Source organism: Neolamprologus multifasciatus, chromosome 2 (genome assembly GCF_963576455.1).
Source record: "Neolamprologus multifasciatus chromosome 2, fNeoMul1.2, whole genome shotgun sequence".
Lineage (NCBI taxonomy): Eukaryota > Metazoa > Chordata > Actinopteri > Cichliformes > Cichlidae > Neolamprologus > Neolamprologus multifasciatus.
The window spans coordinates 35,455,538-35,470,955 of record NC_140440.1 but is presented as its reverse complement, the minus strand read 5'-3'; the positions used below and the strand labels follow the sequence as shown (position 1 = coordinate 35,470,955).

The 15,418-nt window shown below is 40.6% G+C and overlaps 1 protein-coding gene across 8 annotated transcripts in view; it reads left to right on the top strand.

Annotated features, from left to right (window-relative positions):
* The window catches only part of enox2 (ecto-NOX disulfide-thiol exchanger 2), a 209,557-nt gene that overhangs the window by 81,668 nt on the left and 112,471 nt on the right, over positions 1-15,418 (top strand). For all 8 annotated transcript variants that reach the window (XM_085130882.1, XM_085130908.1, XM_085130899.1 and 5 more), the window contains one exon: positions 14,817-14,963. In XM_085130882.1, coding sequence (XP_084987008.1) covers positions 14,817-14,963 — 147 coding nt within the window. The remainder of the gene's footprint in view (positions 1-14,816; positions 14,964-15,418) is intronic.

Genomic DNA, 15,418 nt, shown 5'->3' with positions numbered 1-15,418 from the left:
AATGAGTCAGAGCTTATCTTTAGCATGCATCAGTGGAAACCCAAGGCATTTGAATAAATCAAATAACTCACAGAGTTCCTAAGTGGGTGTTTACTTGACTGAGTGCAACCCATTGTGACCCCGACGGCTCCCAGCCTCCCCAAATTAAAACAAAGATGTTTTGCGCTCTTGTGCCCTACTTCAGCTGTTTTCTTTATTTGTGCCTCAAACATCAGCGTGGCAGCGTTTGGAGGAGACTCTCCCTGACTCGTTCCCTGGTCATTTCAGAAGGTTTCTCTTGCTCCACTGAATAATTCCTTCTGGCACGCTAAAACCCTCTTTTCCACAAACACCTTCTCTCCCATTTGCCAGTGACAAAACAACAAGAGACTTCAGACAATGAGTGCTGACATTTCCTGCCACAGGGTCCATTAGCACTCTCATGTGTGACTAAATGCTGTTTTTTTTTGCATTCACAGCTCCAAATGTTAGAACGTACTGAGTCAGGATAAAACAGCACAGAAACTGTGTGGATGACTTAAATGTGCAGTATCCTAGCATTTTATTTATTTATGTATTTGCTCTGCTGTGAATCTTGGTGTTGACTTTGAATCTGTAATATTGTTGGCAAACAAAACACACCTTTTTTTTTTTTTTTTTTTTTTCTCACTCATTTTGAGACCATTTTTCTGAAGAATTTTTTTTCTACCAGTAAAAAACTGATAATTTGTTCCCATTCAGTCAATGGAAACTGTCAGATAAACAGTTTAATGACTATATAACGATATATTTGCACCAACAAGGTGATTCCCAAAGAGTTACTAGCCAGAAAAATGGCTTATCTGGCATTGGTGTGTAGTGTGTCCTTAAAAAATCATCAGAAACTGGACAAGTTGAGCATAGACGTGGCCGACCTTTAAAAAAAGAGATTTCTCTACTGCAGATGAAAGTATCTGAAAATCAAATCCTTAAGAAATAGGGGGAAAAAATCCAGCAAAGACCTGATGCAGGAATGAACAGATGCGTCTGTCAGTTGACACATCCACAGTTCCCTGAAGCCTCATCAGAAATGGCCTCAGCTCGGGCTGCTCGATGATGATGATCATCACGATTATTGTCACTGAAATTGAGATCTCGATTATTTGACGATATTTATTTAACAATAACAATGTGTTGAATAATGACTTTAAAGATTGTCAAAAATAATATAAAATAGTGCAAATACTGATAACAGTGCAAATGTTTGCAATAAATGAAAAATGTAAACATCTATGTTTAGTGAACTTTGCAGTGTTGCTCTGTGGTGCAGCTACGACACTGTAGCAAAGTTTACACACTGTGTCTACTTGATCCACGTCTGACTCATGAACCCATAATGTTTCCACACCACTCAAGTTTTTTTTACCTCTTTTCAACCAACAGCATCACTCTCCTCTCCAAATAACTTCTGCTTAGCTTTCCGAGCTTCCCTCGGATCCTCTTAATCAGCGTCCCCAACCCCCGGGCCTCGGACCGGTACCGGTCCGTGAGTCGTTTGGTACCGGGCCGCGAGAGTTGAGGCTCAGGTGTGAGATGTATAGTTTTCAGGGTTTTTATCGGTTTTCAGTGTTATTTTGTTTTTATCGTTTACTCTGTTTTCCTGGGTCTTTTCACGTGTGTTATGAATAAATCTTCTTTTTTTCGGTACCGGTACTAGTTTTATTTTGTTGTATTTATCCGCGACACCTTAAAGCATAAACCGGTCCGTGGTGCAAAAAAGGTTGTGGACCGCTGCTCTTAATTGTTGTGACACGTGTTCGAAACGCAGAGAGGTGCGCTCGATTTGCCACACGGAGCAGCGCGAGAGTAAAGCACGAGGGAGGGGCTAATAATTGGCTCGGTCATTTTTAATGATCGTTGAAAGCCCAGATCGTAATCGAGATTAAAATTAGATTAATTGAGCAGCCCTAGCCTCAGTGGAAATGTGGCTGTCAAGAAGGATGCAACAAAAAGAACCGGGCAGAAGTCAAGTTACACATTTGGACTGAAATCGGTGGAAACAGGTCTTATAGAGTGATGAATCCAAACACTTCTGTTATATTCTTAGCATATCGCTGTTAAAATGGACGGAGAAGTTCAAGGGAGAAGTAGACGGTAAGCATCCACAGCTATCTGTAAAACATAGAGGACCTGCAGTGGTTCGGAGCTGCATTTCACCCACTGGTGTTGGGGATTATGAACACAGAAAAGTACATCAGATTTTGATGACCATGCAATACCATCTAAAAAACATTAAACTGGTTTCATTTTTGCATGACAATGATCCCAAACACACTGCCAGCTGTTGGTGTTGTTTCACTAGAGCTTTTTCCCTTTTTTAGCAAAATCTAAAGAAATTAGGAATCTCCCCCTCCCTCCCTCCCTCCCTCCCTCTCTCCCTCCCTCCCTCTCTCTTTCAAAATGCAACAGTGTTGCTAACGGTTTTCAGCAAATTAGTTTGTACAAAAGGTCGTTGAACCACATTAGAAGCCCAAAAATGTTTCATACTGTACTGAAGGGACACAAAGGCAGGGCCTGGTATGACAGGGAGGTTCAACACACCACAACCATAAAAATGGGCGTAATGGGACTGACATTCACACAGTGTTCCCAAGAAGTCATTTGTAAATGGAAAAAAGACACAATGAGATTTTTTTAAACAACTTTTTTTTCATTTCTACATATCGTCAGATGACTTTGACTTTTCTTTTTTTCTGACACCTTCAAACCTATTTTTAGTAATGTCGCTACCGTCATAGATCAGAACAACTATTTTTATCTGTATTCATATTAAATGAAACAGTTTCCCAGAGCTACAAAAATAAAACTTGAGTTCTTGTAAACCATAGTTTAAATTCAGATTACGTTAACGTGATATTGAGGTTATGGTTTAGATTTACCTGCACTAGATGCTTTTCAGATCGTTACTGCTGGATTATCTTTACATAGGAGGTGTGGCAAGTGAAATCATTTATCAGCATGTCATACCATCAGTAGATCTGCAATAAGAAATTCCCAGCTGTTTTTGAACAAGGACTCTGACTGCTGTCTTTTGGTGGTAGTTGTAACAGCTGAAAGGAAAAATTACTATTGCTTCTAATCAGCGGTTATAAGAAGGCAGAATGTGTCCTACTGGATCGTGATCAGCATTAGTCCCTGCTCTGAGGATGAGAGCAAGCTGGACCAGCATTTAAAGCTCCGACTCCTAGAGAATGACAAGTAGCCATCTGGTAATTCTCCTCTTCAGACCTGCACGGTGGCTACAGCCCAAAATAGCATCAAAGGCAAAGAATTGTCTTTTGAAAACGGGCTGTTCTGGAGCTAGACAGATCTCACTTGAATTGTCACTCAGGGGGTCTGATGCAGTTGGACACCGATTCAGTTGCACTCATTTTGTCATTTCAGAGGGAAGAGAGCAGAAGCTGCACGCACGAGACAAACAATACAAACAAGTGTGCAGCACTTTTTACAACTATTAATTGACACACAAGGGAATAAGACTTCTTATCTACTCTTCTTGAAACCAAGTACTGCCTCTGGGATGTTCTGAAGAGCACTGATGAGGTGTGGGTGTGCTTTTCAAAAATATGCTTCACATGGTTTCTAAAGTTGTGACGCCGGCTGAGTCAAGAAAACTAATTTTTTAGGACGGTTGTAAGTTGATTTAGGCTAATGATTCTCATTTTCATGTACTACTGGCTGCAGGGCCCCAACTTCCATTGTATTTTGAACATATTGCCTTTTTTAAACAGTAACTTGTCACCATTCATTATCTTTATGGATTATTACAGACATCAGCTCTATTCTCCAAGTGCATTTAATCAAGAAACAAATTATAACCGCTTTGTAAGAAATACTGTCTATATGGAAGCCATCACGATGGCCTTGGGTTACATCAGTATTCAATGAAACTGAAAACTTTGAAAATGATTGCAGTAAATACTCCAGTGACTCTTTTACTTAAGGCAAGTACAGAAAATTGAGGCATGATTCAAATGAGAGATGTAGAAGCAGTACTAGTTTGTCTCTAAACTTTAAAGAGTTTTGTCTGAGAGACGATCTCTGGCCTTACTTTGGTTCTTCAGGGGCTTTGTGACAAACAATAACATCAACAATGTAGGAATTTAATGACAGAACTACTTAGATTTTCATTTTAAAATAAACTCTGACCTTTCTCTGGTATCTCTTCCTAGTCTCCATTTCCTGTGCCTAATTTATTCTCTTTTCTCCTTAGCCTTTAATTATTAATAAGGCTAGATAATGGTCAGTTCCTCCAATATGAAAAGTGATATAGTTTTACATGGACAAAGGCTACTGAAGGAGAAAATTTGGACTTGTGCAATCAAAGGCACAAAGCTAGAGAGCAGGACACATCTTGGGGCTTTTAAAAGCTTTTGTCAGCGCTGGCAGCTGCTCATCATAAATCTCCTCTGTCCTCTGTTTCTATCCTTTCCCTTGCAAGTATAATATATACTCGGGTCTGAAGCAAATTATAGAGCAGCTACGATTTCAGAACGGACGGGATATTCTTCGCAGGAATGAGTCAGTCCTTGCTATTAGGGAGCATTCATCTTCTCTGTACATGGTGGCAGACACCAACCAAAGTGCGCATTGCTAATGAGAGCGATCTGGCAGACTTCTTCATCTTGCACAAGTTAAGATCACTAAGAATATTTAGATCTCAGAAATAAACCAAATCTCCTGATGTGACCTCGGCACAGAATGGTCATACAGCGGGTTGAGCCAAGTAGACTGGCTGAAAACGGTCACCTTTAAAGCAACGTGTGCCATTGTTGAAGTATGTCGGAGCCAGCGAGCGTCTCATTAGTCAGCTCTCTGCAACACAAACACGTCACCATAGGCTGGATGGTTTTCTGACAGACTGCTAATAGCGTTGACGGCTGTTTAAGGAAAGCGTGAGTGTTTCCAAAGTCATTAGCATACGAGCGCCAGTCATAATGCGTGCCATGCCGTAATAATGATACAGCAATTGCCTACATAGCCAAGATATTCTTAGTAGTGGAGCCGAATTGTTGATGGCTTGATGTGGCCATACCCCACATGCATTAAAGTATCCCGTCTTTGAAAGGAGCGAACAGATGGTGAGGGCTCAGACATTTTGTGGCCTCGAGGACAGTAGAAAAGAACGGGTCTCTCGGGAGAAACCTACATTTTAACTTCATCGCCTTTTAGATTTATCTGACCAACGTTATGCAGCGGCCTCAAAGGACGTTCACATGCATGAGCGTGTGTGTATGAGCTAACGTGACCTTATCAGCTGCTGTGTTGTCTAGTTAACACACGCATGCACGAGTGCACACACAAACAACCGCATGCGCTGACTGCATTGCAGAAAGGGCAGAGGCCTCTGACAGTAGGAAGCGGATTAGACTGCAAACCAAAGATTCTTAGTGAGTTTAATGGAATAGAGATGAGTGGATGGGAGATTTAAATAAATTAACCTTCAGTGAATCCCTGGAGGCTCGGAGAATGACAGAGGGGGTCTGAGGAGGATTTTTTTTGCTACTGATTTAATGAATAGTCATGACATTATTACAGGGAGCTTGTATTCCTCAATTTGAATGCAAACTTGAGACTGTTTGAAGCACCGCAAATATGGGCAAGCGCGTAAATGTATTTCCCTCCCTAAACATTAATAAGCTGATCCATTTTTTGCCACAGTTTGAGCTCCATATGCCAACTTATTATTAGTGTTTATTTTGCATGCAGAAATGGGCGATGTTTATAGATGCACTGAGATATTCTGGTGCTGGCATCTTTTTAAAATGTCATCACAGCATCAGGGAATACGTTGACCTTTACGAAACTCCCAGCCATAAGAACATAATTCTTTCTACGTACTTATCACGATATTAACCCTGATTGGTGTCTCTGACATTTACTTAAAGATGCAAAAAGCTGAATATCCTAGATGTCATTTTTTAGGAGGATGCTATAATCACTATAGCCAAATTACGTCTTTAAACTGCATCGGCAGTTTAAACTTGTCTTATTTTTGTCGAGTTTGGATAACAAAAAGTCTTTTAAATCTTTTTTTCTGAGCGATGTTGTTGAAGTGTCGTGCATCTTGCTACTACACCCCCAAATCTGTAGGAAATGTAAGTGTAGTGCACAACCACGAGGTCTGTATACTGAAGCTTTGTCAGCTTCAGGATGTACAGGAAGGTCCCATCGAGCACACATCACACTGACTGTGCACAACCAAGCTGAGAGATTACCCAGCGGAGATCTTCTGTCTTAATTTGACAGGTCTCCATGGAAACGGGCGTACATAACAGCATCACGTACAATCTCCGGTTGGTGGAAGCCCCCTTGGGTAACGGTGTCACTGTGCCCTCCATATTCACCGTAATCAATTTTCTGCCAGACTTCCTCCCGTCCCGCCTGGAGTTGCTGGAGCTGCGTCAGGCCGGGCGGCTGTCTTAATGGCTTTTAATTGCCTCTGGTTTTACTCGGATGACGTCTGTCACTCCTGATCAAGAACAGGACTTAAAACACCTCGAGAGTATTCGTGGTGATCAACTCATTTGTGCACACAACACCGAAAACTGACAGAAGGAAACTGGACCTCAGGCGTTCAAAACAAAACTTTTCATTAAAGTTTGGGAAACTTGTCTCGGAGATTACGTGACAATTTGTTTCTGATTGCTGCTGCAGCTCGCTTCAAATATGAACTACTGTGTATTGCATATGCGACAGACTAATAATATTTTGTTGTTAATATCTTAACAACATCGTTATTAATTTTCTGTCAGGAAACGGTTGTACATAAAACGATAATTTGTTTTTCCCACTTTGTATGACGTGCTCGTGGTTTTAACTGCTCTTTGTCTTTGCTATAAATACACAGGAAGTGAAAAGCTTCGTTAACGGTCTCTTGAGGATACCACAGCTGCTTGCCATTCTTTGCTAAGCCGTATCAGTCAAACACCTTGTTTATGCATCTGCTGAGGTCATTTATATCTCCAGTCAGCTGCCTTTTTAGGAAGCTTGGAGCTCGTGTCCAGCGAGTCCAGAGCCAGAGTGTGTTCTGATGGACACACAAGACGGGATATGAATAGAGCAACATCTCATTTTATTGTAGTGTCTGATCTATGCACAAACCCTTTTTAGTGCTAAGTGAGGTCTTGTGACTGATCGCCGCCCTTTCAGGTGACTAAAGGTTAATTTGGGATCCTGTTTGCAGAAATGAGACTTGTAGCCTGTGACTGTCACATCACTCTGACCCACACTCTGCCAGCTTTGCAGTAAATGCAATGAAGCATGATTCAAAATATTACCACAAAGTCACTTTGTGGGCTGCATTAGTATACCGATGCTTATGTTGCCTCTTGGTAATGGAGCCTGGACTCTTCAGCCATTCTTATAAAACTTTCATACCTTTTCTACCCTGGCACTTGTTATGCATGTGGGCTGCTTCACTATTGTGTCATCAATATAGTGTTGACTATAGTGCTAAAGCATTTTGTGTATTGATTTTAAAGAACTATTAAAACTAGTGGCGGCAGTATGTCTCAGTGTTTCTTTAACATTCTGGCAGCTTCACTGTATATCACGGCATTATTACAAATGGTTTTTATTATTATATACATTTAAAATAGTTTATTCTTGTGGCAAGAGAATGTCAAACAATGCAATGCCATCGTTAAAAAAATTCCAGCAAAAAAAAAAAAAGGTTATCAAAGACAGAGAATCGTTTAGTTATCGAGCAACGTTGCGTTTGTGTTCCAGGTTTCTGAAATGTGAATTTGTGGTTTCAGTGGAGCTCGAGCCCATCACAGCTGTTATAGGGCAATCGTTTTGGTACATCCTGGACAGGTTGCCAGTCGGCCTCAGGATCAACACTAATGGCTAGTTCAGAATCACCAATTAACCTGACCTCATGAATACCTTTGAAGTGTGGGTGAAGCTGGAGTAAAGCTCATAGGGAGAACATGCAATTTACACACAGGACCTTGTAGCTGTGACCTGTTTCCAAACTGTGACGCCAACTTGGAATTTTGTTTAAACAAAATGAAACCCAAAAAAAAAGTTAATAGACCATTTGGTGTCCTGTGATGAACTGACAACCTACACAGTGTGTACACTGCTGGCAATCTGAATGGAGCTGCCCAAGCCTGCCTCTCCTCAGTTACCTCCATCAAGCCTTCTGGGGATGACACTAGGGCTGTGCGACATGACCAAAATCTCATATCCCGATATAAGACATCTATCGTCCGATAACGATATAAATCACAAAAATGTAACATTTTCTGTAAATTCTGTGAATCTCGGGCAGCTCGACTTGGTGAAGTGTTTCCAGCTGTGCGTCATGTAGCTGGAGTCGAGTTTTTTAACCGATGCATGAAACGACACATTTTTAGACATAAGTTGTAACGGCGCCGTTTTCTTTGTGAGTATTGATTACACGGCGTGCTGCGGGGAAAAACCTGTTCTAACGTTTGAGTCGAAGGTTTATTTTTTAGCACCTGGCGTCTTTTTTACTTCTCATCTGTAAATAATCTGCTCTGTCACGTGATTCAGTTTATTTTGAAAAGTCTCAACAGGATCTTGAGCTTTATTGTGAAAGGTTTATGTGGAAAATAAACAAGGGGGACATGCGATGGTTTTACCGTCGTTGTTGCTAACGACAACGCATAAAACAGGCGCTTGTCCATCCGTAATGTGGTTATATTAAATATAAGAGAAAGAGAGAACTTTAATAAATTAATATAACTGCTACAGTGACATCAAAACATGAACAAATATTGCTGTAAACAGTTTATTTTGCGACACCACGAAACAAACTATAGCGTAAAATGAATCATCCGATATATATCGTTATATCGAGCAGCCCTAGATGACACCAAGGTGTTAAGAGTGATGTCTGTAATATCTGCAGTCTGTGCCATCCAGGAGGCCTTCCACCTTAGCTGGGTTCTTTTGAAATAGACAAAAATAATAAGAAGTCTTGGTTTTGCTTCTAGTGGTGCAACTGCTCTGGGTTTCCCCTTGCTTTTCACCACAGCTGGGTATCATGAACATGTTTTCTTTTTTAGAGCGTTGGGTCTGTCAGATGCATCCAACTGTGAGCTCACAAACGTGCAAAACGGAAGCAGTGTACGGGGAAGGTGTTTTTCTGTTTATCTTTGTGTATATTTTTGTTTCTTTGACCATACAAAGTGCATGAATCTGCTGCATCTCAACAAGACAGAAACACACAGATCTTTATGCAGCATTTCCTCTTCTGGCTTTTTTTATGTGTGTGATGTTCAGCATTAAAAGTTGTTTCTCACCTGATTGTTCTGATAGGCGAGTGTGCTCAGCCACTTTAAACGTCCGATGCAAATCAGTGGAGCTGAAAGACGCTTTGTTGACAGTTGGGGTTTAGTAATGCAGTGGATTAGTCAGAGAAGCTGATTTATTTCTGAGGTTGGGACTGTGTTAATGGAATGTGCCACCGTCTTGCCCTTTGCCTCGTTCAGATGGATGAATGCCCAATAATCTACATGGTCTCTGTATTTTCTCTGCTCGAGTTTAACTCCACTGCTTAGGTCATCCCCACGTTAATGCCCATCCTCGCAGTGGTGCGCTGATGCACGTTTCCTTATGCTCTGCATTATTCATACCCACCAATTGGTTTATTAGCTGATATTTGTTAGATTAAAGGCTACGAGAGAGTTATGCAAACGTGTTAGGAAGAAAATCATTACAGCTCAGTGCGCTGTCTTGTACATGAAAGCTCATAGGTTCAATTTCCAAAGCTCCCAATGACTTATGAAGTGTGATACAACCAGATGTAAGATACAACTGCTGCAATTAGCTGTAAGACACTGTTTTCAACAGTGTCAAATAAAAAAATAGGGCATTTGTGAAATAAATAGTCTTATCTAATCTAATTTCCTAAATTCCTTAATTTGTATAACATTAGTCTAAAATCTCAAAGCTGATCAGTGTACTAAAACAGGCTATGTTTTACTCAAAACATGGGATTATGAATCACATTTCATAGATTTTAAGGTAAATTATGTGTGAGTTTAATGAGCAGTTATTGTTGTAACTGCTTGGATCCAGCTTGGTTACTTCAATGCTTTGTTTTTGTGTTGTTTTTTTGACCTGGCTCAACTTTAAAATAATCAGCAGAAACTGGCTTCTTCTCCCCAGAAACTCACGATGTAGACGTACTACCTTGTTTCTATTCCAGGGCAGTTCAATGGTGTTTTAATGAGCCACTGCCTTTCACTGTGCATCCTAATGGTCCTGTGCTTTCCTGGCTCACTGTACCATTAATGGTGCATGTTGTTAATTCATTCTTGTTGGACGAGCAGCCCAGAGTCATTTGTGATATTTCTTTTGTATTCCGTTCTGAGGCTCTGAGTCTGTTTCATTTCCTCGGTTTACTCTGCAGCCCTGCTGTCCGTCTCCTCCCACCCTCCTGGCATTTATTTTCTTCTCCCTCTGGGGAGTGATTCTCACCGACATCGCTACACGCCCTGGCCAGATGTTGAAACTTAAATACGCCATTCATCAGCCCACAGACTCAAGTAGGAGTATAGACGGGGGCGATGACCCTGGAAAGACATTATTAGTATACAAAGCTCGAACACTCACCGCCTTTACTCATAAATTCTCTTCCCACCCTGCACATTTAAACCAAGACATTTCTGGTGTGGGTAACTGTCCAATTTCTGGTTCTGAAAATGGCCTCGTGAGAGCTTAAACTTCAAAAACAAGATTCTAGTGTGGGATTAGAAATGAAGATGTATTGTGTCCATTATTTTCTCTGCAGTTAATTCCAGAGTAATGGTTTTATTCAAGAGCAGATAAGTTACTGAACTTGATTTAAAAAATAGATACATTGTAATAGAGCAGGGCCATATGACCAAAAATATTTATCACAATATAAATTTGAAAATTTGCGATAACGATATAACTGACGATATAATTGACACTAGACAAAATACTTTACAACTCCACAACTTTATCAGTGAAAGCAGCTGTTTTTTATGTGCATTAAAGTTATATAAAAAATGTAACAGTGCAAATGCAAATTCCTGTCTGACAGTTTAACCAAAAGGCATTTCCAGTGGAAACTGGCCGACATATCCTCAGCATAACCATGTATAATATCCACAAAACTTAAAAAGAGGTTATACACACACAATACGGTAATATTATGTTGAAGCACAGTACGTATCACTCCGCGAGGCTCCGCCTACGATAGCCGTAATGCTCCAACAATCCATCAAGCGGTGCGGCTTCGTAGTTTAGCAAAGTCGTACTGAAACGTCTGGTTGTGTTTACTGACCTCGAGACGATTTTATGTACACGGCGCTTGAAAATCTGTCAGAGTTCATACATAAGGCACACGGGATTATAAGGGGCTCTGTCGACTTTCAGAAAAATCAAAGGATTGATTTTAAGTGTCGTATTTTCCAAACAACACGGTAATAACGACGGCCCGCTAGCATGCGCTACCAAAAATAGTGCTTTGTTGTGTAGCTGACGGACGAAAGCTAAACCAGTTCCACACCAGTGAAGCTGCAGCATTTTTACAAACCAGTTCAGGTTCATCAGTTTCATTCAATGATCCACTTTCACTCTTCTCATTCTGCGTCGCCGCCGTGCTTTTTCCTCCATGTGCATATGAAAACAAAGGCACTGCGCATGCGCGTTTTACCCATATTCTATCGCCATATTTCATTTTCTTATCGTTGCCCAACATTACATCAGTATTACCGTGAACGGTATGATATGGCCCAGCCCTACATTTTAAGTCCTTGGATCATTCTGTCATGAACTCTAGATCAAATAAAATCAACAATGAGTGCCACAGATTTGCCTATTTTCATTCACCTTTGCACCATATTTTCCTTTTTTCCCTTATTGGAACAAATCTTGTAAAATTGTTGGAGAAGCTCACCACTGTGAGCTAAAGTGACGCTGGATCGGCAGTAACACTGTGACCACTGAAGCTTCACTTTTCCCATAACTACTCTTTGCCTTTCGCTGGGAACTCACAAGCACATGACTAAAAGTCTCATCTCCAGATGTAAACTGTTGCTGTTTATTGGTGACAGAGTTAACATTGGCAGAGGAATGCATTTATTTCGCTCTCTGGACTATTGACGGTCATCTTTAAAGACGTGTGACAGATGGATGTTGAATAGAGATTGACTTAAGAGGGTTCTGTGCGTGCGTGCACGCTCACACACACTACTCTACTTAGACCGACTATGCAGAAAATACAGCCCCAATGCCTAAATCTGAGAAATCTCCCATGCACAGATTTAAAGTATTTTAAGGCCTCGTTTCATGTTTTATTGCTGGAATTGCAAGCGTGGCATTAACTTTCTAACAGACTTGATCCTATGGTTTTGCTTTTTTTGTTTGTTTTTTTTGTTTGTTTTTAACTGATTGTTTATGTAACACAATAGGAGTTTGCACACTTCCAGTTAGGGATGGGTATTGATAAGATTTTCACGATTCCGATTCCATTTTCGATTCTGTTTAACGATTCGATTCTTTTTAAAAAAGGAGAACATTAAGGTCGACTAGCTTAGAACTTTGTTTTATATCTTCTCTTTGAACAAGATAGAAATTTAGGAGTAACATGGCCTTACAAACCCAACAGTGAGATCTTAAGAGATCCACAGCCTACGGCTCTTCAATGGGGCGTCACAGGGTCCCCAGGAAAAAAAAATTGTAAATGTAAAATAATAAAATAAATATTCTTCTGTAGCAATAACAAAGTATAACATCAATTATTCTGTAGCAATTACACAAGAATATCCAGTAATGTCCCTGCCTACAATTAAACACATTCACTTACTGAAAATCATCTGCTGTGGCAAATGGGTTCAAGCCTTTGACCACAAACTGAGTCACTGCTCGGTGACATTCGTCTATCCTGCCTGAAAGGAGACGCTACGGTAGACTGCAGCGAGAACTGCCAGCATCTGAGCCAGACTCTGTCTCATCATGGTCACCTAAACGCACAGTAATGGCAGGTTTTGTAATAAGGCAGATCGCGCTAACATAATCTGCACTGTTAGTTGATTATTTACCCGCATTAACGGGAGAGGACGTGCAAACGTTACCGCTGCTGCTGGGTTGAGATTCACGAGTCCGGAATTAAAAACACGACATTCATTTAAGGTTATCGTGTGTTTGTGAGCAAATGCTTTTGCATATTCGTAGTGTTTCCTCCCTTAAATGAAATATCTACTTTGCAAGTATTGCAAGTTGCCCTGTTGTCATCCGTTCTCGTAAAGTATAACCAAACTTTTGAGCGTTTGAGCCGCTTAGGCGCCGTGTTTCCTGCCAGGTAAATGACGCTCCGCAACGTGGTGACGTCATTCGGGGCGACTGGAATCGATAAGGGAATCGTTTGCAAAAATGGCAAAAAATTCCAAGGAATTGAAACAGTGGGAACCGGTTCTCAACAAGAACCTGTTTTCGATACCCATCCCTACATGCAGTACCTTGATAGATTTATAAAATTCAGGGGAAATTTGATAAAAGTGAGGCTTGATTTATCTCAGTTTTTCTTTGTCTATGTCAGTTGTTAGTCACATATAAGCTACTGGTCAATCTTGTTGTTGACAGATTATAGTGATGAAAAGTTGACACAGTTGACAAAGGTATCAGTAACCTCGTTAGCTGTATAAGCCTTAATTAAACTACTACTTCAAAGCTGCATCATTAGAGCATCACCCTGAAGTCTTGAGTGTTTGATGGGCTAAAAAACAAGGCTACAACAGTTTCAGTGCACAATTTAAAAAATAAAAATGAATGTCTGTAGCTACTTCTGAGTTTGATACAAACTGATTAGTGTCTCTCAGACCTGTAATAGAGCCACAGTTACGTGGGGTTTCTGCTCTGTTTTGCCGTGGAGGGAAAACAAATCTGAGCACAAAGAAGTGTCATGAATTTTTCATGAATTAAGACTGAGTCTCTCCAGGACCCCGCTCTGAATTATGAACTAATGCATAAATCCTAATCCTTAAAGAGCGCAGAATAAGTGATACATTAAGCCAAGAATACACGTAAAGTTGGCCTTCATTCATTAGGATTGGGGGGAATCTCATAATAATTTAGTGATAAATACAGATTAATTCAAGTGTTCTTACTGTCTCGTATGATCAAAACAAAGATACTAAGGAAAAAGTTGTCTTCACCACACTCTTATTTCTACTATTAGGTTCTGGCCTTGTTAAAACTGACCTTGATTAGAAGAGAAGGAAGCATTGCACGTGCCCGTCTGCCCAGGCAAGCACAAAATATTGATTCATATGTCAGGCGTCCAGCGGATCGTCGTCTATTTTTGCCTGCAAGTGAGCAACTGAAACAAAGACCTAGAAAATAAAATCCCATATTAGTTTTGGTTTTGTTTTCTTAAAGAGCGAGCACATTTTAATTAACAGCTATTTGAATCTCAGCAGAAATACTAATTTATCAGTGTAGCCCAGTTGGCTTTCTAGATCGCTGTACCAATGAGACTGGGCTTTATCAGCCTGATTAGGGTTAATTTAAGTGTTATTCCATCTGCTATTGACTGTAGCAATGGTCTAAACTGATTACATTTAAAAATATCTATATTTTACAACTTTTAACATGTAAACGGTTGGAGTCCAGTGTGAAGATATTTGAACTTGTTTTCCAGTGTCAGGCCCAAAACGGGAGCATTTTTAGTGACTCTCTTTATATATTTTGTCCACTTTCTTTGTGATCTCATTTATCTCACATCATTTTAAATAAACGAAGAGTCGTTATTTAATTTAATGTATTGTGGCATTTTGTTTTTGTCTGTTTTGCAGGACTCAACGCTTTGCCTTTTGATCCAGCAGCCAACAACGACCCTCTTCAGTTCAACGGTTCCAGCGGGCAGCTGGTGACCGACTGTCCTCCTTTGGAAAACACTGCAGAAAACAGCAAGAAGAGGAAGAGAGCCAGCCTCCCTCCAGGTACTAACAGCAGCTACCTGCTGCAGGATTGCTCTATGGTCTCAAATCCTCATTTTGCCCTCAGCCAAGTCAAATTTCTAAATGCGAGAGTTTGTAACCTCAAATGGAGAATCCCCCCTTCACTTAGGGGTGCTTTGATACAACAGCTATATTTCTTACCTTTCTCCCCTCAGTCTTCCTCTACCAACATCAAATAAGTGCAATGTGAATTGTTGCATAATCCTATTATTTGGTGGCCGTATGGAAAAGAGTAGCTTAGTTCAGTCTTTGTTGTTTTCGATTACCTTGCCATGTCCTCAGGCTCTGGTTGTCAGGCCTGTTTGGAGGTCAGGCAGCTGCAGCAGAAAAAAAAAATGCTCCGGTGAGATTGTGTGTACGCGCCTGACTGTCTGTTACCGTGCCAACACAGGCTGCCAATCACAGCTCCAACACAGTTTTCTCACACAAACACTGAC